Source organism: Oryctolagus cuniculus, chromosome 10 (assembly GCF_051225735.1).
Source record: "Oryctolagus cuniculus isolate XC-2025 breed Fujian yellow rabbit chromosome 10, ASM5122573v1, whole genome shotgun sequence".
NCBI lineage: Eukaryota > Metazoa > Chordata > Mammalia > Lagomorpha > Leporidae > Oryctolagus > Oryctolagus cuniculus.
In genome coordinates, this window is record NC_142876.1 from 4,412,574 (window position 1) to 4,436,481 (window position 23,908).

General features: G+C 56.7%; 1 protein-coding gene across 1 annotated transcript; it reads left to right on the forward strand.

The window, feature by feature from the left end:
- The first annotated feature begins 1,107 nt into the window (after positions 1–1,107).
- Positions 1,108–23,174, forward strand: DIPK1C (divergent protein kinase domain 1C). The gene is made up of 4 exons (XM_051851096.3): positions 1,108–1,477; positions 9,467–10,126; positions 12,340–12,504; positions 20,709–23,174. Exons 1-4 carry the CDS (start codon positions 1,289–1,291, stop codon positions 20,916–20,918), a joined length of 1,224 nt encoding a protein of 407 aa, XP_051707056.3. The 5' UTR covers positions 1,108–1,288; the 3' UTR covers positions 20,919–23,174.
- Positions 23,175–23,908: the final 734 nt, after the last annotated feature.

The window sequence follows — 23,908 nt, forward strand, 5'->3', positions numbered from 1 at the left end:
GGATCATAATTGACTTTTCTTCTGTATCCTTTCCTTTATAAAATGCCCAAAGAAGTGTGCTTAATGATGCATTTTTAAAACTCACAAAAATAAAACAATGTGCAAACCTTACTGTTGCTCATCTTGATTTCTAGTTCTGCTTTTCCTTCCTGTGATTTTTATTCCTAGGTAATAAAGACTAAGCCGTCACACGTTTTTAGCGCACCCCCTTTCCTAGTTGAAGGACTAGCCCCCCCAACCCACCCCATCCCAAGTAAGTCTTGGGAAAATGAAAACTTCAGCAGGGTCCTCCTGTGCTCACAGGTCCCTGGACAGCAGCAGGCGATCCCGGGACCCTAGGGTTTGAGGTTCTCGAGAATATGCAAATGTTCGTGGGGGACCCAGAGTGCACCTTGGGCTGAGCTCTTGTGCGCCCATCCTCCTCAGTGGCCCTGGGCGCTAAGACAAAGACACCCACGGGCTGCAGACGGCCCAGGCTGAGTGAAGCCAGCTCCTGCCAGACAACCGCAGAACGCGTGGTCCAGGCCAGGGTAATCCCCGTGACCCCCAGCCAGGGAGTGGATCCTGGGAAATTATGGCACAGGGCAGGCGGGAGGGCGGTCCGGGCGAGATGAATGGGGCCGAACAGGCTTTGGTGGAGAGAACGCGGGAGCCGCCGCGCACCGCAGCCCCGCGGACTCCCCAGGGTGGAGGGGCCGGGCTCAGTCAGGGCTCAGCTGCCCCCGCGAGCTTCCCGGTCCCGGGGAAGGGCTCCCTCCTGCCTTCCGCTCGGATGGACCTCGGCCCGGTGCGGCCCTGGCTACGCGGAGAGCGACACCGCGAGGAACCAGGGGTGCCCGCGGGCAGACTCAGGAGGGCGGGGTCCAGCGGATAGGCACAGAAGCGGCCCGAAGAGCCGCCAACAGGGGTCTAACGGGATATGGGGAGGGGGCGTCCAGTACAGCAGAGAGCCAGGGGCTCTCGTCCGGCGACGGATGAGGCACGCAGAGGAGCCAGAGTCCAGGCGAGCGCAGGGGCTGCATCCACTCGGGTTCCGCGCAAGTGGGCAGGGGATCTTCTCGCAGGAAAAGCGCAAAAAAAAAAAGTGGAAAGGGTGGCCGGGGCGATGGGGTGCGCGGGGCGTCGCCGCCGGACGTCCCCCCCGGGAGCCGGCCGCGCTCCGGGGACCAGCCGCAGAGCCTCGCCCTCCGCTCACGGTGCCCCTCCCAGGCGCCCCCTCCCCGCCGCGCGGGGCCGAGCAGCGGAGCCGCAAACCAGCGCGGGGCGCGGGGTGCGGGCCGGGCTGGCCATGGCGCTGGTGGCGGGCGCGCGGGGCCGGGCCGGGCGGTGCGGGCGGTGCGGGCCGGGCGCGCTCCTCGCCTTCGCCGCGTGGACCGCGGGCTGGGTGCTGGCGGCCGCGCTGCTGCTCCGCGCGCACCCGGGCGTCCTTTCCGAGCGCTGCACGGACGAGAAGAGCCGGCGCATCTTGGCCGCGCTGGTAGGTCCCGGCGCCACTCAGCCCCGCGCTGCGCCCCCGGGAGGGGTCGCGCGCGCTCCCTGGGTCCCCGGAACGCACCCAGGACCCAGGCGGCGAGGGTAGCCACCGGGGGAGGGGTCTCGACGCGCGCGTGGAGTGCAGGAGGCGCACGGCCAGATCTCCCTAACGGGTGTCGGCGGGGGAGTCCTCTGTGCGCGCGCGACGGGGTTCTCTCCCCTTGTTGCCCAAACCAGTCCTTTGTCCCAAGGCGGTCTTCCTGCCCGACCGTCCCCCGCCACCCCGGAGCTTGCGCTCCTGCAAAAGTTTGAGGTCGGATCGGGGTCTCGGGCGCCCGCGTCCAGTGCTTGGCGGCCAGCGGGGACCACGCCCCTGTCTCTCCAGCCGACCCGCGCGCTTTCGCCCGGCCGCTGTCCAGCGACTGCACCCCGGGGGCCGCCGGGTCACCCCATCCCGCCCAGCCCGAGGCAGACGCTACAAGCCCCCCGCCCTTCTGCGCCCCAAAGCCGAGACTCCGCGATCTGTGGGAACCGAGGTGGAGCGCGTGCGGTCGGCGGAGCCCTGCGAGCCCCGGCCCGGGTCCCCGACAACCTGGAGGGCCGGGAGCTCGTGGGAGCAGCTCCCTGGCTGGGCCGGGCAGGTAGAAGTGGTGAGAGAGACGCGGGGCTCTGCGGTCCGCGGCCCCTTCTCCCCAGTCTGCTCCGTGGCCATGCGGCTCGGTGCGTGGGAGGCCTGAGCACAGGCCGGCCGGAATCCCTAGGGGGAAATCCAAGAAGGGCAAAGGTCCTGGTGGAAGATGTCTTGAAACGGACCAGCCAGGCCTGTGGCCTGAAAGGGATCTGTTTGCTATGCGTCTCCAGGAATCCCGCGCATCCGCGGGCTTCTTGGCACTGCGGATTTTCAAGTCAGCGGAGCAGAAAGATATTCAAAGGCAATGACCGTTGAAAAGTGAGACTGGAAAACTTAATGATAGTGAGGAAGAAATGGTAGCCAAACGCACAAGCTGGACAAGGTGTGTCCCGCCGGTGAATCCGACAGGTGCGGCTGAATTGCCCCTGTGTGGGCGGGAAGTTCCTCCCCCGCGCCACCCCCACCCCACTGTGACACCGCAGCTCCATCCGTTGTAACTGGCAAGAGCCCCTTGCTTCTCCCATCAATCCCTTGCGCTTTGATTTTTTTTGCATTTGGATTTGCAGTGTGTTCGCGGCTGGTTGACAAATTACGGTAAGCAAAAGCGGATAGTCTGATAGAATGCAGTACCTATGTACAAACCTGCTCTGGTCATCTTGGAGGTGAAAATAAGAACCGAATGCCATTTTTCTTTTATTTTTCTTTGGTTTAGTGGGGAAGGACCTAATGGAAATTAAATAGCCTGAGATAATTCAAGTAATTGCTCGTCATAACTTTCCCGGCAGTCCAGGTCATAAATTAAAACCAATTCTGTTTAGAGGCTTCCGCCATGCATCTTCGGTGGCAGTGCCGGGGAATCGCTAGCGAGAGCCAGCGCTGGAGAGACTGGCTCGGCCTCTGGGGGCCCTCACCCTTTCCTGTCCGAGGAACAGTGCAGGTGCCTGTTCGTCTCCCAGGAGTCTGGGAACTCAGGCGAGGGATCTGTCCTGTTTGAGTTTGCTAATCCTCACGGGGGCCCTGCGGCTCTCTCCCCGTATGCCTGCCCCGTCCCTCCCCCTGGCTTCTTTCTGAGTTTGCTGTGAGGGTCAGCTTTTATCCAGGACAGTCTTTAAATCCAGCCCCAGCCTCCGCGGCCCGGGCTGCCCCGCCAGGCTGCCAAGCAGGGCTGGCACTGTGGCTTCCGCAGACTTGAGCTGAATCGAGCCTCTGTCTCTTGGCTCCCCGGCACTTTTCATTCTGCCTGGCTTTTATCCTGGGTAGTAAAGTGGGTCGTTATTTTTCTGAGTGGCCTCCAGACGCTCATTAGCTTTCACTCCGAATGCCGGCGCGCAGAAGTGGCAGCCCTGCCAGCCCAGCCAGAGCGAGGCTCCTTTGGCAGAGCGGGAGCCATTGTGGTGAGTTCCTCACCACCGCATGCCTGCGGGGGCTCCCAGGCCCCCCACAGCAGGCGGCATTGCCGGCTTGAGACCCACCTGTAGGACAAAGCAGCCAGATGACAACACTTAGGGGCTGGACCGCAAGCCCCCACCCCACCTCCTGAGACAGCCAAGCATGCTCCTTGGACGGCAGCCCCTGCAAGACCCAGCAGGAGTGCTTCTGCAAGAAGGGAGCCCGGATCTTGGGCTTCAGGAATTTCTAGTCGCTGGCTCCACTCCCCTTTGCCAGTGCCCTTCAGCACCCACTGGGACAGAGAAATAAGTGCCCTCTGGTGGGCGTGGCAGCATGGCTTCCCTGTGAGCTGCCGGGAGGCTCAGCCAGGCTGGGAAGCAGCTTGGGAATTCCCATCATTTGGATGCCCTCTTGGGTTGGTCGGGTATGATTTCCAACAGCTCCTATGAGGTATTGGCTTTTAGTAGCCCCATTTTGCAGATGGCAATACCGAGTCCCAGGGAGGGAAAGCAATTTGCATGGTTAAGATGTTGAGGAGCCAGCATGGGACCCTGTGCAGTTTGATGGTAGAGGCCACATGACCGTAAGTGGCTTCTCCAGCGGTGAGAACCCTGAGTAACCACGCGGTGCGCTTGCGTCTTGCACAGCATCCCATTTTCCCACTGCCTGTCTTACCAGAAGGCGTCACTGCCTTCTGGCCAGTTAGGTCTTCATGGCGTTTGATATGGTTGCCTATATTAGGGATTTGCTTTTAGTAGGGCAGGCTGGTTTTTCTTTGTCATGGCCCCAAAGGGACACAGCTTCCAGAGTCTACTCCCAGGAAGATTTCCGAGCAGGGCACGGCTCTTTCCCAGGGTGCTTCAGCCACCTTGGTGATGTTGAGGGGGGTTGCACAGTGGAGCAGCTGTTGAGCTGAGATTCTGCAGTGCATAGTGTGGCTGTCTTGAAAAGGAATTCCATCGTGAGATACAGTGTTGCGAAACGCTTTGGGAGTCAATGTCCTTAAATACACAAGGGAACACACAGAAGGAAACCAGCCCTGTGGCATGGCCCCCTGGGATGCTTTCCACGGTTTTCTCTGCTGGAGTCGGCAGGTTTTGTTTTTGCTTGAAAACCGTGATCAAACTGCAGGGACGCTAAGCAGCACTGGAAGCCGAAGCCAAGACGCTGTGGAGCTGGGAAGGGTGTGATGGGAATGTGCCATTGTTCCTATAGTCACACATCCACGAGAAGCATAGACTTGACCGGGAATTTAATAACATGGAGGGGCACTTGGCACAGGGATTCAGACAGCAGCGGGGGTGCCTGTGTCCCACATAGGAGCGCCTGGGTTGGACTCCAGACTCTGCTTCTGATCCAGCCTCCCGCTAATGCGCATCCTGGGAGGCAGCAGGTGATGGCTCATTGGAAGACCCAGATGGAGCTTTGGGGCATCTGGGGAGTGAACCAATGGATGGAAGAAGCTCACGCACTCGCTCTCCCTGCCTTCACATAAAAAGTAAATAAAACTTCAAAAAAATTCAAAATACACCAGAGTTAACTGCAGTGAAGTTTTACTCTTTTTCCAGCTTAGTCTTAAGTCGGATACCCATCGATTTCATTTGCACACACATTTTGGGACAGAATTGTACTGATCTAAACAGTGAGCGGAAGTAAACCACTCTTACTGTGTTAAAAAAAAAAAAAGCTCCTCAACAGGACATGCTGCTAATAAATAACTCCACATCTCTGACATGATGAAAGTTTCAAATTAGCTTTTAAACTTGCAATTTGTACATTCAATTCACTTTTTAAACGGCTGGATTAAGTCTCCCTCTGTACTTAGCAGGCACAGACATGTAAACTTTCTCTAGCAGTGGTAAGCAGCCCCAGTGGGTAAATTTCACATCCTCCATAGGAGAAGCAGGGGCTGAGATGCCCCAACACTGCATCATAAAGGATGCTGACCGAGCCCGGTGCTGTCCTGACTGTACCTGCACAGTGCCTGCCTTTCAGTGTGTCCTTGGCATCCAGGTCGCTTATCTCCCAGGGCAAGCAAGGGAGCTGGGGTCCTGAAGAGTCAGGTTTTCAACCTAAGGGCTCACCTATGGGTGTTGGTAAGGCTGGATTGGGGTCTTGACCACCGCCCCCTACTCCTTGCCTTTCTGATTCTGGCGTGTCAGGAAGCAGTGAGCTGTGCCTGACACACTTCTCAGACAATGTGCTGATCTTCAGGAAAATGGCCCAAATCAGTGTTTCCTCAAAAACTCCTAGGCTGGATGCCAAACTCGACAATTATCCCATTGTTCAGCTGTCTCCCACCCCCTGCCTGCAATTGCCTTCCAAATCCATAAGGGCGAATCGCACAGATGCAACTGTGTTTGTTGGTGCTCGGCAGTTTTGGCAGAGCCCACGGGCTCTCCCGGCCACCAGGTGGTGGGAGCTGGGGGTGGGGACGAGAATGCCTGCTTGGCCGATCGGACCCCCACAGGGTAGGAAGCCTGTCCTCCAGAGGCGGGCATGGGGAAATGGTGTTGGTTTTTAAAATTTGTGTTTATTTTATTTGACAGGCAGAGAGACAGATGGAGCAAGATCTTCCCTCTGCTGGTTCACTCCCCAAATGCCTGATACAAGCAGGGCTGGGCCAGGCTGAAGCCAGAAGCCCAGAACTCAATCTGGATTTTGAGCCTTCCCCTGCTGCCTTCTAGGGTGTGCACGTGCAGGAGGCTGTATGCTAAGCAGAGTAGCCGGGACTTGAACTTGGCACTCTGGTATGGATGTGGGCATCTAAAGTGTGTCTTAACCGCTGCACCGTGTGGCCTACTTGAAATGGCATTTTTGGTGGGACATCCTTGTCTGCTACCCTTGTGTGTGCTTTCACTTTTCAGAGAACACTCTCCAATTCTCTGACTCAGTGCTCCTTCAAAACCGGGCCTTTGCACAGGTCACCCTCTGTAGTTGGCTGGTGGGCTGAGTCCCCATTTCATCTGCTGATGTTGGGCTCAGATGCGCCTGCTCCAGGTGCATAACCAGTGTGGGAGGGAACCAGCTTTGGCCAGGCGCTGGGCTGGGCACTGTGCATCTGGGACCTTGTTGGACTTCCCAAGTCCCTGCGACACAAAGCCACTGTCCTCATTTTATGGACATGGAAACAAGGGGCACAGCTGGTGAGGGGCAGAGCCCAGAGTCTAGCCCTGTCTGCCCCGGAGCTCTGCCAAGCTCTGCAGTCACCTGTGCTCTGCGGACTGAGCCCGGGCAGTCGGGGATGTGGCCTTTACTGCTTGCATGTGACTGGGTGAGCCTTGAAGAGCTGGCACTGTTCATCTGTGGGCAGCAAGGAGGGCTGACGCAGGACACTGGTCGTTCCGATCCTGGTGGGTGGAGCTGGCTTCCTGGCTCTTGGGTGCCTCTCGTACCTTATGGCAATGAGGCCACAGTTCAGTTGGGAGAGTGAGAGTCTGCAGTCTTAGCTGATAGCTGCTTCATCACCCAGATCACGGGGAAAAGGAACCAGTGCTGAGTCCCGGTTGGGCCCTGGAGCTGCGGCCAGCCTGCAGTGTCTTCTCCCTGGGGCTCCTCTCTCACCTGTGGCCAGCACTGGGTGCCCCCGCCGGTTCTCCTCAGCACTGCAGCATCCAGGCTCCCTGGGTCACGGGTCGCTCCCCGCTGTGCTGGGCTCCGATACCCACTTTCTTTGTTTCTTCAACTCTCTCCTGCACTTCACGCAGAAGCACTTTGGACTGCGTTACGAATGCGGTAACGCTAGAACAACATTTGTGGAATTCAGTCAAGCCATTTTAGAGAGCGTACAGGATTGTTTTTATTTAAAAGGAAATCAAGAAAAAAGGTGTTGCATTTTTTCTTACTAGGTCTATCATAGAGATGTAAACTCTGTAAATACCAAGTAAAGTAGGGGAGACAGACCACACAACTATAATGAAAGGCCCGCCCTGTCTCTCTCATTCACATCTCTCAGTCCCCAGTCATCTCCTTGCTATCTGTCCATCATGCTCCCTCCCCTCAAAGACTGTCTGGGCAGGCCTGGGGTTGGGGGGGCGATCCGCTGTTTTCCTACAAGCAGTGATACGGAAGCGCTCACAGCGAGGAGTGATTGACATGAGCGGTCCCGGTACTTCTGTGCTCGCTCATGACCCCAGGCCGCAGAGCGGTGCTGGAGTTAAAGCCGAAGCATGCCACTGCATTAAAATCACAGACTGAATTCCAGGGAGGATACAGCACGTACAAGTCAACTGTGTTGAAACAGTTGTGTGTGTCCTAACACAGCTTCCTGTGGGCATGGCTCTTCCAAGGACAAAAGCCAGCCCCTGCAGAGGGTGTGCCCGCTAGCTCCAGGATCAGGCTCCTGCCTCTCCGCTTCATGATCGTGCTTGGCTCCTTTCAAATCAGCCCCTCCAGTATGGCATCCAGAGATTCAAAATGCGTGGCTGGCAGGAGACCACCCCGTCATCCCTCCCTGGAGGAAGCCAGACAGGTCCCCGCTGGAGCGAGGCTTTGAACTTCCAGGGTGCTGTAAGCTCCTGCCTGAAACCGCTCTGAAAACCCAGTGCTTCCCTGGAGCACTGGGAACGTCTTCTTCATAAGTACTCGGAACGGTTGGCCTGCGGTGTTGGACCCACAGTCCCTTATCTCGCCTCTGGGGGTGGGATATGTTCTTAGAGGAAGCTATTTGGATGTAACAGTTTTATGGCACATACGTGTCACAGCTGCATGTGGGCCCTAGCGGTACTCAAAGACCAAGTCACGAACACACAGACTGCGAAGTCGGGGCTTATCACCAGTGAGGCCAAAAACCTGTGGTGCAGAGTTTTTGTCATTTCCGAGTTGTTTATGTCTGGGCACTGGGGGACTATTTCTCCACGTTCCGGAGCTGCCTGTGACCTGGGTGGACTAATAAAGCTGCTCAAACGTGAGGCAGGGCGTGGGACTGGGCGAGTCTCACCTGGCGCTCGTCTACGATTTGTACGCTTTGAGGATGTTTGCGTGTGGTTGGGACAATCCCCAAACAACGGGCAGGGCAGAGGTGACACAGGGAAGGAATTCGAGGCCCAGAGCGGTTGGGTGACATCGGGATTCTGTAGCCTCGCCGGGGCGGAATTCAGGCTTTCTGGTGCTTGGTCCCGTGCTGCACAGCAGGACGGCTGGCCACGCAGCGCACTTCACAAACGGAGCAGGGTGGAAGCGCGTGTGTTGTTTTTGTCTCGTGATTCGATAAGAAACCGGGAGCTCTGGGAGGGAGACGAGCCTGCGCTTGCCCATGTGGGAGGAAGGCTGAGCATGTAGGGGAAACGGGTGGAATTAGAAAATACGCTCAGTCTCCAGGAAAAATGGGTCTGGAGGTTTCTATTTCCTGGAAAAGTTAAAAAAAAAAAATAGCATCAGAACCCAGACGTGGAACCCTCCGTCTCACCTCACTCTGCAGGATGAGGTCTGCAATAGGGAAGTGGTGGTCATGGGAGCCCAGGAGAAACACCCCTCCAACCTGTCCCCATCTGGGGCTCCTCAGTGGCCCTCCTCGCCACTGCCCAGCACTGACCCACCTCCCCTTCCAGAATGTTCCAGCATCCCCTACTAGTCCAACAGCCACGAGGCCTCTTCTGAGTCTTGCCTGCTCCTGGGAAGATGGCCCCGGAGCCTGCTGGCCGCGTGGGCCATCCCACAGCAGGCCATGTCTTACAGGAGGGGTCATTACTGCTGCGGGCACCGGGGGCAGGTGAGGATCCCAGGCCCAGCCGACTCGACAGTTCCTGCAGGGGGTGAGCAGCCCCCCCCCGGGCCGTGCTCAGGTGCAGCCAGAGCTGGGGCTGCCGCTCTTTCCTCTGACCCAGGTTTTCCGGGGACCACCAGCTCCGCTCCGGGTGTCCTGACCCGGATCTGGGGCCTCGCCAGGCCTCCTAGGACTGTCACAGAATTTCTCGGGGACTAGAACGGCCTCTGCCTTTTCCATGTTGTGACCGTGCGTTCCTTTTGTCCCAGTGCCAGGACTACCGGGGCGGCTGGCTGGCGGGAGACCTGTGCCAGGACCTGTGTGAGGTGGGGACGCTGCGGTACCAGCGCTGCCTGTACTACGAGCGCGGCAAGAAGGTGCTGCAGGCCGAGTGGCGTGGCCGGCCCGTGGTCCTCAAGTCCGAGAGGGAGGCGTTCACCAGCTTCCCGCCCCTCAGCCTGCTGGAGGAGGGGCCCCAGGGCCGCCCGGGGGAGGCCGAGCTCCTTCTGATGGTGGCCGGCGAGGTCAGGCACGCCCTGGGCCTGGAGCTGCCCAGCGGCAGCCTGGGGCCACTGTGGCCAGGCTGGCGGGGTGTGGGCTGGCGGCGGCAGGTGGCCAGCGCGTGGGCCCTGCTACAGCAGGAGGAGTACGTGTACCTGAGCCTGCTGCAGGGCCTGAGCCGCCACGTGCCGCCCGTGCTGGGCTCCTGCGGCCACTTCTACGCCGTGGAGCACCTGGCTGCAGGCAGCCCCCGGCACCAGGCGCTCTTCCCGCTGGAGCAGAAGCAGGCCCGGGCCCGGGCCCAAGCGGTCAGCCGCATCGCACTCAGCTTCCTGGACATGGTGGGCCATTTCGACCACGACTTCTCCCACCGCCTGCACCTCTGCGACATCAAGCCCGAGAACTTTGCCATCAGGAGGGACCTCACGGTAGGTGGCCCTGGGCGGTGGATTTGTAGGGTGGAGGACAGAGTCTGGGTCTGGGGCCAGGGTGGGGCTGGCTCTCAGAGACCCGGCATCAGAAAGCAAAGTCCTGTGCCTGTGGCCCCAGCTCCCGCCTCTCTGCCAGCCTCTTCCTCGCTGGGGGTCAGGAAGGAACGCAAGGAGCAGACGCATCTCACATCTCCCAGGGGGGCGCTGGGCTGAGAGGAGCCTGTGGCAGGAGGCCGAGGCCCGGCACGCCAGGACTCTCCTCCGAGGGCTGTTCTGCTTCCTTCTGAGAAGCTGTGTGGCCTCTGGGGGGTAATTGCAGAGCAAGCGGACCTGGGCCAGCGCGGGCAGTGAGGCTATGTCCCTCACCTGCGTCCTGCATCTGCCACTGGGTCTGAGTTCTCCGGGGGTGGCAGGTGGACATCTGGGGAACCACGACAGCGGGAGGCTACGTGGTGACAGCAGCAGGTGCTCCCCTGGCACGCCTGCTGATCTCCGGTGCTAGAGCATGCAGTGGGAGGACGGCACGGGGAGTGGAGCCGTCCCAGGGAGAACGGAACAGTGCTCGTTGGTCGTCCTGCTCTGACGCTGGTGGGGGGCGATGAGATGACGCGAGCGAGGTCGTTCCTTGCAGGAAGACGTTTACGATTCTTGCAGGTCCTACCGTTTGTTGTGTCACTGCCCTTACTGGAGTTGGATGGTTAGGCCTGCAAGAGCCACAGTTCATGTTAGGCCACATACTAAAAATTAAAACACAAACCTGGTTCTCCCCAGGCAATGAGAGGGAAACTATCAGAGATGGAAGAGAGAAATTGCAAGGGGCTGAAATCCTGGCTTGGAGCCCAGGGAAGGCTGGGGAGTTTGGCATGAACTGTAGAAAGATAGGCCTTGTAGTTGCAATAAGTTAGGAAGACAATAGCATTGTTACCCTTGTTCAATTTTAGTGTATTAACCAGGGTCAGTAATGAAATTGGCTATTTATTTTGGCTGAATAATAAGATAGGAAAGATTGATAAATCTGTTTGCTGTGCTTGGATCAGTAATTGGACAGAGTCCCATAAATAAAGGTTTTATGTTCTTCATATTCATTACTCTGCACATATTTTAGAGTAAATTATCCCCCTCCCTTCTCTGTTTTACTAAATAATCCCTGAGAAATTTTATGGCCTCCAGCATCAATCCTGAATGAAAAACAGGAACCAAAACCCAAGCCGGGGCCTGGAATTGGTGAGCAGACGGACACTGGCTTGAGACACTCCCGAAGGGCACGGGAGAGCTGCTGTTTGGACGCTGGCCTGTGAGGGCTTGTGCAATGCCCCAGCTCCGTCAGCCCCAGCAGGCCTGCAGGCAGCTGTTTCCTACCTCCAAGCTATCACACGCTCTGTTTGGGTGGGCTCCAGGTTTCTGGCTCAGGTTTGAGCTCATCTTTTTTTGTCGGATCCAGGTGGCGGAGGGAAATGCATGTCATTTTGAAGTCATTCTTTTTTCTGATTTCAAAGTCTCTTTGGTTTGAAGCCAGGAAGATCCGCCTGAAGCTCCAGGGGTCACCAGGTGCTCCTGCTGCCGGTGGGGCTAGCTGTTGGTCCTGCAGGGTCAGGGACCCTCCATGTCCATCCTGATCTGAGAAGTGGCCCTGCCATTGCCCACCTCTTGTCTGAGCCGGCAGCCTCGGCCACAGACGGGCCATGCCCAGAGCGCCAGCTTACGGCCGCCATAACCCCAGCAGAGCTCTGCTCAATTCACTTCCGTTTAGTCCTCACACCCTCGGGGACACGTGTTCTTCATCTCACGGCTTCACAGAACCGACCCTTGGGGGTCAGGGACCAAAGGGACACAGCGACCCAGGGGAAATGTGTCTTTAGGACGCTCCAGGGAGTCTTCTAAAGCTGACAAAATGAGACGGGTGAAAAGTGATAATGGCGGTTAGAGTTCCAGATCCTGGGCTTTGTGTAGTGATGGAGGGGTTCCTTTTGCATTTAAAGTCTTGTGACGTGATCAGTGACACACAACGTGTTGTGTCTGTGTAAGAGAGAGGACCCCTGAAGCAGGTCCCCCGGGCCTGGCCTGGGCTCTCCTGCTCCATCTGCCGGGCTCTGGGGCCACCGGGTGTGGACAGAGGCACCCTCAGCCGTGGGAACAGGAGCCGCCCAGCAGGCTCCCCGTGCCTAGCCCGCAGGTGTCGTTTTGACGGCTGTGTGCGGCTTTGATTACAGGTGGTGGCTATAGATGTGGACATGGCCTTTTTTGAACCTAAAATGAAGGAAATCCTTGAACAAAATTGCACTGGCGATGAAGACTGTAATTTCTTTGACTGTTTTTCAAAGTGTGATCTGCAAGTGAACAAGTGTGGAGCACACCGGGTCAATAGCAACCTACAAGTAAGTGGTAGCCGGGCTTGGGACCGGGGGTGGCTGTGGATCTCTCCCTCCTGGGGGGGGTGGCTGTGGATCTCTTCCTCTGGGGGGGTGGCTGTGGATCTCTTCCTCTGGGGGGGGTGGCTGTGGATCTCTCCTCTGGGGGGGTGGCTGTGGATCTCTCCTCTGGGGGGGTGGCTGTGGATCTCTTCCTCTGGGGGGGTGGCTGTGGATCTCTCCTCTGGGGGGGTGGCTGTGGATCTCTTCCTCTGGGGGGGTGGCTGTGGATCTCTCCTCTGGGGGGGTGGCTGTGGATCTCTCCCTCTGGGGGGGTGGCTGTGGATCTCTCCCTCTGGGGGGGTGGCTGTGGATCTCTCCCTCCTGGGGGGGTGGGGGGTGGCTGTGGATCTCTCCCTCCTGGGGGGGGGGTGGCTGTGGATCTCTCCTCTGGGGGGGTGGCTGTGGATCTCTCCCTCCTGGGGGGGTGGCTGTGGATCTCTCCCTCCTGGGGGGGGTGGCTGTGGATCTCTCCCTCTGGGGGGGTGTCTGTGGATCTCTCCCTCTGGGGGGGGTGACTGTGGATCTCTCCCTCTGGGGGGGGTGTCTGTGGATCTCTCCTCTGGGGGGGTGGCTGTGGATCTCTCCCTCTGGGGGGGGGTGGCTGTGGATCTCTCCCTCTGGGGTGGTGGCTGTGGATCTCTCCCTCCTGGGGGGGGATGGCTGTGGATCTCTCCCTCGGGGGGGGTTGGCTGTGGATCTCTCCCTCGGGGGGGGGGTTGGCTGTGGATCTCTCCCTCTGGGGGGGGGTGGCTGTGGATCTCTCCCTCTGGGGGGGGGGGTTGGCTGTGGATCTCTCCCTCTGGGGGGGTGGCTGTGGATCTCTCCTCTGGGGGGGTGGCTGTGGATCTCTCCCTCTGGGGGGGGTGGCTGTGGATCTCTCCTCTGGGGGGGGTGGCTGTGGATCTCTCCCTCTGGGGGGGTGGCTGTGGATCTCTCCTCTGGGGGGGGGTTGCTGTGGATCTCTCCCTCTGGGGGGGGGTGGCTGTGGATCTCTCCCTCTGGGGGGGGTGGCTGTGGATCTCTCCCTCTGGGGGGGGGTTGGCTGTGGATCTCTCCCTCCTGGGGGGGGGGTGGCTGTGGATCTCTCCTCTGGGGGGGTGGCTGTGGATCTCTCCCTCTGGGGGGGGTGGCTGTGGATCTCTCCTCTGGGGGGGTGGCTGTGGATCTCTCCCTCTTGGGGGGGGTGGCTGTGGATCTCTCCCTCTGGGGGGGTGGCTGTGGATCTCTCCTCTGGGGGGGTGGCTGTGGATCTCTCCTCTGGGGGGGTGGCTGTGGATCTCTCCCTCTGGGGGGGGGGTGGCTGTGGATCTCTCCCTCTGGGGGGGTGGCTGTGGATCTCTCCTCTGGGGGGGTGCCGTGGATCTCTCCCTCTGGGGGGGGTGGCTGTGGATCTCTCCCTCCTGGGGGGGTGGCTGTGGATCTCTCCCTTTGTGGGGGGGTGGCTGTGGATCTCTCCCTCTGGGGGGGTGGCTGTGGATCTCTCCCTCTGAGGGGGGTGGCTGTGGATCTCTCCCTCTGGGGGGGTGGCTGTGGATCTCTCCTCTGGGGGGGTGGCTGTGGATCTCTCCTCTGGGGGGGTGGCTGTGGATCTCTCCCTCTGGGGGGGTGGCTGTGGATCTCTCCCTCGGGGGGGGGTGGCTGTGGATCTCTCCCTCTGGGGGGGGTGGCTGTGGATCTCTCCCTCTGTGGGGGGGTGGCTGTGGATCTCTCCTCTGGGGGGGTGCTGTGGATCTCTCCCTCTGGGGCAGGGATGGCTGTGGATCTCTCCCTCTGGGGGGGGGTGACTGTGGATCTCTCCCTCTGGGGGGGGTGGCTGTGGATCTCTCCTCTGGGGGCCTCTGTCCTCAGTCCTGTAGACCCCTTAGCAGGACTGAAGTCCCCTCTGCAAGCCCTCTGGGCTGGGCTGGGTGTGTGCAGTAAGGGCACCGTAGGTGTCGGGACTGGCGGGTTCTCTTTGTCGCCTTGCCCAGGGGTGTTGATCAGGTGACCCAAGGGTCTAGTGGGTGGAGCCCCAGAAAAGCCCTGGTGCTGGACTTCTGTGGGGGGTGTGGACAGTTGTTTTCTCTGGAGTAGTGTCTGCATCTACAGAATCTCTTTCTCCTCCCCTCTCTCTCTGTACACACACACACACACACACACTGAGAACCCAGAGACCACCTGTCAAGGACAGGACTAAAAGGCATTCAAAGCATCGCTGAACAACTGACCACACCAGAGAGGCTGGACGGAGTCCTCAGTGCAGCCGGGCGGGGCTGGGTGGTTCTTAGAGAAGCAAGTGCAGTCCAAGAGAGCAGCAATAGGCACAATCCGTGCTGGGTTCAGGCACTCAAATGGGGTCTAGAGGTGGGGGACCCCAAACCCAGGGCTGAATGTCCCATCAGTAGGGAAGGAGCTCTCCTCCTCTGGCAGAACGCAGCTCCGACCTCCCCTGAGGCTCTCAGGTGGCTGAGGGTGGACCAGGGCCCAAAATGCTGGTTGTGACCAGGAAGGCGTCTGAGGCTGCCCCAGGGACACAGGCAGAGTGCGGGTTCACTTCACCTGCCGCGTGCTGTTGCCTCTCACTTCCCTCCCTGTAAATTCTCTCCAGCCCCCACTCCCTGCAGCCCGCCTTGCCTGAGTGCTCAATGCAGGGAGGCCCATGCGGCCCAGTGCAGGCCTGCAGTGAAATCGGATCAGACTCAGCCGGGGGAGAACAGCTGGGTGCTGCGGCGTCCCACGGTGGAGGCTGATTTTGGGGACCAGACAGTGTTGTTTGCCTGGTGGTCCTCGCCAGGCTGAACGGAAGGCCTGGTTCTACCACCCGAGAGCACACACAAACCTCCGGGCCGAGGACCAGAACCACAGTGTTCTGGTGAGGGAGCGGTGGTGGTGTGGCCTTGGCGGGGTCTCAGGGAGTCATTCTCCTGGCGCTGTGGAGCAGGTGATTTCCACCTGAGCACCCACCGCCTCGTGCTCCCCTCCACCAAATGAGAACACGGACGCCTGCCCTGTGCAGCACGGCGAGGGCCTAAGGCTTCCGTCCTCACTGTGGGCAGGGCTGCTACGCATTCGTTACGAGGCTGGAAGAGGGGCAGGCATTCAGCTCCCTGGTTACACTGCTCCTTGCGAGGCCCCTGTCCCTATCAAAGTGCCCGGTTCCAGTCCCGTCTGCTCCACTGCTGGCCCCGCTTCAGCTAATGCACACCCCGAGAGGCAGCAGCTGATGGTTCCTGGCGTTGGCATAGCCCAGCCCTGGCCCTTGTGGGCATTTGGGGAGTGAACCCATGAATGGGAGATCTCTTTCTGTCTCTCTGCCTTTCAAATAAATCAAATTGGTTAATTTTTAAAAAGAGGCAAGAGCAACACAAAACTAGCAAGAAAACAGAAAAACCAGGTTCCAAATACATAAATAACAAAATCCAAATGGCCAAAGAACTTGGGGAGTTATTTAATCTTACTGCACATGGGCAAATTAAAATCTGATGACTGTGAATTTCAGTCACCAATGGGGAATCAATGTTAAGATGCTGCTCATTCTCAGTGAGGCTTTGGGGAACCAGGTAAGGGTCTGTGTGGGGCATGTGGTCATAAGTGATGTCTCCCTGGAGGGCTGTGGCTGTCTGGCAGTCTCCTCCCTAGCCTAGGGGTTCCAGTTGTACACTCTTCTCATGACCCTCTTTGAACAGAGTCCTAGAAGTTAAACTAGGCTTTAGGATGTGAGAAAATACAAAAACTTAAGTGAAATAAGATACAGGTTTTAAGTCAGTGTTTTCAATGTGATCACACTACTGTTAAGCAGTTTATGATAGATACCAAAATGTCCAAAGCGGTTGTATTTGGATGATGATTGAGATAGTTTTTATTTTCTCTGTCTTTTTTACATTTTGTAAAGCTTCTACTTTTCTAAAAAAATGATTTATTTATTTATTTGAAAGTCAGAGTTACACAGAGAGAGAAGGTGAGGCAGAGAGAGAGAGAGAGAGAGAGAGAGAGAGAGGTCTTCCATCCTCTGGTTCACTCCCCAGTTGGCTGCAATGGCCAGAGCTGGGCCGATCCAAAGCCAGGAGCCAGGAGCTTCCTCTGGATCTTCCACGAGGATGCAGGGGCCCAAGGACTTGGACAATCTTCTACTGCCTTCCCAGGCCATAGCAGAGAGCTGGATCAGCAGTGGAGCAGCTGGGACTCGAACTGGCGCCCATAGGGATGCTGGCACTGCAGGCGGCAGCTTTACCCACTACACTACAGCGCCGGCCCCTACTTTTTTTTTTTTTTTAAAGATTTATTTACTTATTTGAAAGGTTGGCATGCAGAGAGGAGAGAGAGAGAGAGAGAGTGAGAGAGAGAGAGAAAGAGAGAGGGAGGCGAGATCTTCCATCCACTGGTTCATTCCCCAGATGGCAGCAACAGCCAGGACTGAGCCAGGCTGAAGCCAGGAGCCAGGAGCTTCTTCTGGGTCTCCCACATGGGCACTGGGGCCTAAACACTTAGGCTGTCTTCTGCTGCTTTCCCAGGTGCAGTAGCAGAGAGCTGGATTGGAAGTGGAGCAGCCAGGACTTGAACCAGTGCCCATATGGGATGCTGACACTGCAGGCTGAGGCTTAACCTTCTACGCCACAGTGCCAGCCCCAAGCTGCTACTATTCTAACTTAAAATTTTACTGTAAAAAAACAAACAAACAAACAAAACCCTTAAACAACAGAAAACTCCTGCCTTGCATAAATTAGTTGACAAATCAATGGGAAAGAATTTTTTAAAGAATTCAGAAATGACCTAATGACATATGAATGTTTGGATTGTGATAAAGGAGGCATTTCAAATCAGTGAGGGAAGCTGGATTATATGAGGGTACTTTGGAAAGTTCATGGACAGGGTGGGCGTTTGGCACAGTGGTTAAGACGTTGCTGGGGGCACCTGCATCCCACGTAAGAGTGCCTGGTTCACATCTCAGCTCTTTGTTTCTGATCCAGCTTCCTGCTAATGTTCACCCTGGGAGGTAGCAGGTAGCTCTAGTACTCGGGTCCCTGCCACCCGTGTGGGAGATGTAGATTGAGTTCCTGGCTCCTGGCTATAGCCTGACCCAGCTCTGGCTGTTGTGGGCATTTAGGGGATGAACCAACAAATGGAAGATTTCTCTCTTTTTCTGTGTCTGTGTGTGTGTGTCCGTCTGCCTTTCAAATTAAAAATGAAATTAAAAAAAAATTTAAAATAAAAGTGCATGAAGAAATGGAATTCCAAGATATTTATTTTGGTACAAAAATTTTCAATTAATAATTTTTTCATAATGACGCTCATGAACTTTCTGGAGGTCTCTCGTGTGCGTGTATGTAAAAAATGGAATCCCAAATGAGCCAGAAAGGGACTGGGAGAATTTTCAATACATTCTTCATGTAAAAGGCTGTATAGGGATGGGTTTTGGAAACACAGAACAGAGCTCAGAAGCCATGGGAAGAACAACTGACACATTTAACTGTCATTAAAAAAAAATTCATATTGGCAAAAAACAAAATAAAATTACAAAAATAGGAGAACATTTTAAAGTTAAGTGAGAAAACTTGCATAATACTTGGAATTCCCCTTCCATGGTGGGAGGCTGAGGGGTGTGAGGGGTATTGTCCCCAGCTGCTGGGGCCCACCTGTGTCTCTTAGGACTCCCTGGGGTCCATCAGAGTTTACTCCCACGTCCCAGGGGCAGCATCTCGTGCTGGCTCGGGGCAGGGAGGGTAGGGATGGGTACAAAGCCCAGCCCCTTTGCCTTGATGAGGTACAACTCTGCCATCCGGTGCAGATGGAGTCCTGAGAACCGCCCTCAACAGACCCTTGTGTGTGAATCTCCCGCTGAGCCCACCTTCCAGGGAGCCAACATAAAGAACATTTCCAAGTTAATACAAAGAGGCCAACACAGGACATGATCTTGGCTAGTCACTGAAAAGAAGCACAAATAGCTAGCTCTCCAGTGAGTTAGAAATGCAGCCATTTCACCAATCTGTTGGCAAAATGCCGGGGTTTGTGGCACACTTGTTGGTGAGGCCATGGGGGAACAAGCACCCTTGGGGACATTGCTAAGCAGGTGCAATTGGCTATAGCTTTTATGGGATCAATTTAAGAATCTCTATCAAAATGAAAAATGCATAGTGTTTGACCCAGAAATTCCATTTATAGGAATTTAATCTCATGCCCCAGTGGAAAAAAATCATACATATGCAAGATGTTTGTTGAAGCACTGTTCATACAAGCAAGAGCTGGTAAACAACTTCAATTCCCATTAATTGAGCTGGTTAAATAATTTATGACACATCCACACGTTGGTGATGCAGTCAGTAAAGTAAATGGAACATCCTTAAAGGAATCGATTTGCCGGGACCTCCTGATAATGCAGTTAGTGGGATGGAAGATTTATTTATTCTTTTAAAAGATTTTTAGTTATTTGAGAGGTGGAGTTACAGACAGAGAGGAAGAGACAGACAGAAAGGTCTTCCATCTGCTGGTTCACTCTCCAAATGGCTGCTAAGGCCAGAGCTGGGCCGATCTGAAGCCAGGAGCTTCTTCCGGGTCTCCTACTTGGGTGCAGGGGCCCAAGCGCTTGCTTTCCCAGGCCATAAGTGGAGAGCAGGATTGGAAGAGGAGCAGCCGGGACACAAACCGGCACCTGTAGTGCCAGCCCTGAGGATTTATTTAATTTTGTTTTCAATTCGTTTGAGAGGCAGAGACCGAGGGACAGAGACTGACAAACAGTGAGAGAGCATCCATCTGCTGGTTCACTCCCCAAATGCCTGCCACGGTTGGGGCTGGGCCAGGCTGAAACCAGGAGCTCGGAACTCAATCTGGGTCTCCCACGTGCGTGGCAGGGACCCAGCTGCAGGGACGTCACCTGCTGCCTCCCAGGGCGCTCACTAGCGAGAAGCTGGATTGGGAGTGGAGCTGGGAATCAAACCCAGGCGAATGCACGTGGGACACAGGTGTGTTGACCGCCAGGCCAGCTGTAGAGCAGTGCACATCATGAACTGCTGTTTGGAAATAAGGCGTAAAACCAAAGACAAAGGAAGCACACGTAGAGGTGGTGTGGGACGCTGGGAAAGCTGCCGCCTCCTGGAGGGGGAGGGGCAGAGACTGAGCGCACCATGCGTCCTCTGTGTGTGGACATGGATTCTGTGTTCGGCATTTGTGAGAGCAGCCATTGCCTCTGCAGAGTGGGGAAGGGACCCTGCACGTGCCCCTGGGCAGGGCGCCCCGTGTGGCGTCTGATGCAGCAGATGGCTGCTGGGCCCCTGTGTCTAGTGACACGTGGGAAACGAGACCTTGTCTAAGTGGAGGATTCAGGAGATCTGCAGCACCTGTGGATTTCTAAAAAGCATTTATTTACTTGAAAGTCAGAGTTACCAGAGAGAGAAGGAGAGGCAGAGAGAGAGAGAGAGAGAGGTCTTCCATCCGCTCGTTCACTCCCGGATGGCCACAACGACCGGAGCTGTTCTGTTCTAAAGCCAGGAGCCAGGAGCTTCCTCCAGGTCTCCCACGCAGATGCAGGGGCCCAAGGACTTGGGCCATCATCTACTTTCCCAGGCCATAGCAGAGAGCTGAATCAGAAGTGGAGCAGCCGGGATTTGAACCAGTGCCCATATGGGAGGCCGGCACTGCAGGCAGCGGCTTTACCCGCAGCGCCGGGCCCACCTGTGGATTCTGAGTCCTATTTGAATGAGAGGCTGGGGGATTGTGGCTGAATTTTCCCCACTGCACCTGTGCTGCAGTCTTTCCCCTCACACAGACCCTGATTTCCAGGAGCTGTGAGTGCCACAACCGCATTTGCAGGCTGCTCTTTGCCGAAGAGCCCTGAGACCTCAGGGCCACCCGCCATGTTCTCCCTGCTTCCGGGACCCACTCCTGGAGGCAGAGCCCATCTTGGGGTGGCCTCAGGCCTGTGGGGTGCAGGGCTTGTGCCTGTGACTCCTGCTCCCCCGAGCATCCCAGGAACCTTCCCCGGCTGCCATGGGGCTGGAAGTGGACCCTCTCCGTACACGGGGGCGCTCTCCCCACCTGGGGCGTGCTTTGTTGGAGGTACTGAGTGGCCCACGTTCCACTCTGCAGAATCAGGTGACCCCTGGAAAGTGGAGACGAGTTTAGGAGCCCAGTGCGGGCTGGGAAGCTTGTAGGAACCGGCTCCACCCTGAGTTCACGGCACGCTCTCTGCCCCTCAGGTGATCTGTGACAAGATATTTCGCCATTGGTTCTCCACAACGCTCAGGGACTCTGCTGTGCCACTCCAGCGCCAGCTGCAGCTACGGGAGGCAGTGCGGGAATGCGCAGGCCCCACGCGGAGCTCCAGGAGAGCAGCCCCCAGCGTGTTCTGGAAGCTTCGCCGGCTCCTCCAGGCCACGCTGAAGGAGCTGCAGGAGGCGGACAAGTAGTCACTTCCCGGCCTGACCGCCGGGGCATTTTGTCTGCGGCTGTTCTTCAGATGAGACATTTCACTGTGGGACGACTGTCTCGGACCTCACATGAGACATTTCACCGTGGGACGGCTGTCTCAGATCTCACGTGAGACATTTCACCATGGGGATGACTGCCTGTCTCACACCTCACATGAGACATTTCACCGTGGGATGCCTGTCTCAGATCTCACATGAGACATTTCACCGTGGGGACGGCTGTCTCAGATCTCGCCTCCGTCTCTGAAGTGTGAGCTCACCCAGTGCCTGGGCCGTGTGGTAGGACTTGCTGTGACGTGTGCACCTCCCTTGCTCTGTCCTAGCCTCGGCCCCCAGTAAAGCGGAGCCAGTGTGCTCTTGGCGGGCTCCCAGCAAGCACAGCCCCGAGGCGGTTACTCTGTGAGTCCTTGTCTGGCCTCCCTGGGCGAAGAGGTCTGGCTGCTCTTACCTAGAAACAGTTACGTTTACAATGGTGTGTGCACACAGGGAGTGAGCTCAGGGGTGTCTGCTCGTCCATGAGCGACAGTGTGTGTGTTCCACTGTGAGCCATGCACGGGTCTTGCATGGGTGTCACGTGAGTGTGCACACGCAAGAGCAGGTGCATGGGAGCGTGCGTCTGAGAATGCACGTGTGTGTGTTTTGCAAGGCTGTGAGTGTGCATGTAGGCAGGTGGGTGTGGGCATGTGTTTGGGGACAGGAGGTGGTTTTGTTAGTCTGTGTTCAGGCGATAGCCTGCCTGGCTGGCAAAGGAGTTTCTTTTCTTTTGGAATAAAAAGCATCAAGAAGCAGAAATCTGCGTCTTGAGGGAAGGTGACTTGCGTGGAGAGTGTGGAACGGCAGCCTCGAGTTTTCACTGTGGAGTCCACCTTTGCCACCCATTGCAGAACCTGTTGCCTCTGAGCAGGGAGTTCTGGGTGGTGGTGTTTGGCTGAACGTGGAGTGCCCACAGGCAGGTGCACAGAGCAGCCTTCCTGGGGCCTGGTGAGGACTGACTCCCAGGCACCCAGGCATGCTTTGGCGTGGCAGTGGCTGAGAGTCACAGGACACAGATGGTACCGGTACCAGCACCCACGGGGGAAGATACGTGTGCAGCCTGCTCCTTAAAGGGACCTCATTCCACCCATATCTGGGCCCTGTGACTGCTCTGTCAACTGGTCACCCCTCTTCAGAAGTGACATGACGGGAAATTGAGAAAGGCGGTAGGAGATGATAAGGAAATTGTGTTGGTGGTTTACCCATTACAGAAGACAGCCAGAATGAAATCTTAAAAAACCACTGCTTGACAAGTTCCATACGACTTCTCTTGTCACTCCCAGCCCCCATCTAATCCAGACACAGGGGACCTTCCTCCTCGGGTTCTTTGGGATGAGTTTCTGTCTATGCACCTGAGAGGTAACGCATTGGGGAGCGGAGGGAGCGGGGTCCCCACCAGCCCTGACTGCTCGTCTGCTGTCCCCTGTCCCGGCCATCCCACCCCTCGGCCATCACCACTGGCAGTTCTCCCTGTGATACTGAGGGTCGTGGAGGCTCTCCCTGATCCTGTATGTGAAGCGCCTCCCTGTGCTTGTATGCTTTGGTGGGAAGGAAGAACCTGCGGCAGGCAGTGTTGGGGCAGAAGTAACTTAAAACCAAGGTCTGGTGCCAGGCCAAGGCTGGGCAGAGGGGGCTGTGGTCTGTGTGGAAGCCCTGTGCCGGCTTCCTGCAGGGCTGAGGGTCCCGGGGAACCCCACGCGTCCGCTGGGTGGGTTCTTTGACATGAAAACATTAATGAAAACATGGGCAGGGGAGCAGGGGCCGCAGGGGCTTTGCTGGCTGTGTCCTCCGGACGGTCACCAAGTGCGCTGTGGGCTCCAGCAGGTCCCTGGTGTGCTGACCCTGGGGCTGGGCCCTGCTCGAGGGGCTCCCAGCTCAGGGCTGGCAGCACAGCCGGCTCGGGGCAGGGAGGAAGTCAGTTCTCATGGAACCAAAATGGAAACCAATGTTTTTGTTTACTGTGGAGACCCTGCGGTCTGTGGTTACCCAGTGCGGCGGTGGTGTCATTGCCGATGCGTCTCTGCCTTGTGTCTGCCTGCCAGTGGCACAGTCGGCACACACCTCTCCCTCCCCTCCAGAGAACTCCTGCCAGTCACTCACTGCCTCTTAACACTGTTGGGCGTAAGGCTGAGCTTTCTTTAACTACTCACGTCCTCCCAAAATGATGCTTTAATGTGACACAATAAACAAGCACTGTGTGTATCAGTATTCAATTTTTCAACGAGACAATGAGATTGCTTCTTGCTGATGGACTTGGGCAGTGACTCTACTCATGGGGACAACGTCTGCCTCACTGATTTCTACATTTTGTTTCAATTATGTGCATAGTAGACCAAACACATCCCTAGATACATCGATGGGGATTTTTTTTGAAAAGATTTTATTTATTTATTTGAGAGAATTACAGACAGTGAGAGGGAGGGAGAGACAGAGAGAGAGGTATTCCATCCACTGGTTCATTCCCCAAATGGTTGCAACAGCTGGAGCTGAGCCGATCTGAAGCCAGGAGCCAGGAGCTTCTTCCAAGTCTCCCACGTGGCGGCAGGGGCCCAAGAATTTGGGCCATCTTCCCTGCTTTCCCAGGTCACAGCAGAGAGCTGGACTGGAAGCAGAGCAGCCGGGACTAGAACTGGCGCCCATATGGAATGCCGGCACCGCAGGTGGAGGATTGATCTACTGAGCCACAGTTCCAGCCCCTGGGGAATTTTAAAAAATGTACTTATTTATTTGAAAGGCAGAGTTACAGAAAGAGAGGGAGGGAGAGAGGGAGAAGGAGATTTTCCATCTACTGGTTCATTTCCCAAATGGCCACAATGGCTGGGGCCAGACCAGGCTGAAGCCTTTATTCGTGGAGCTTTAGAAAGCAGCAGGTGTCACCGCTGCCGCTGGTGGAGCTCGCTCTGTTCCCCACCCCCTGACACGGAGCTGCCGCGTAG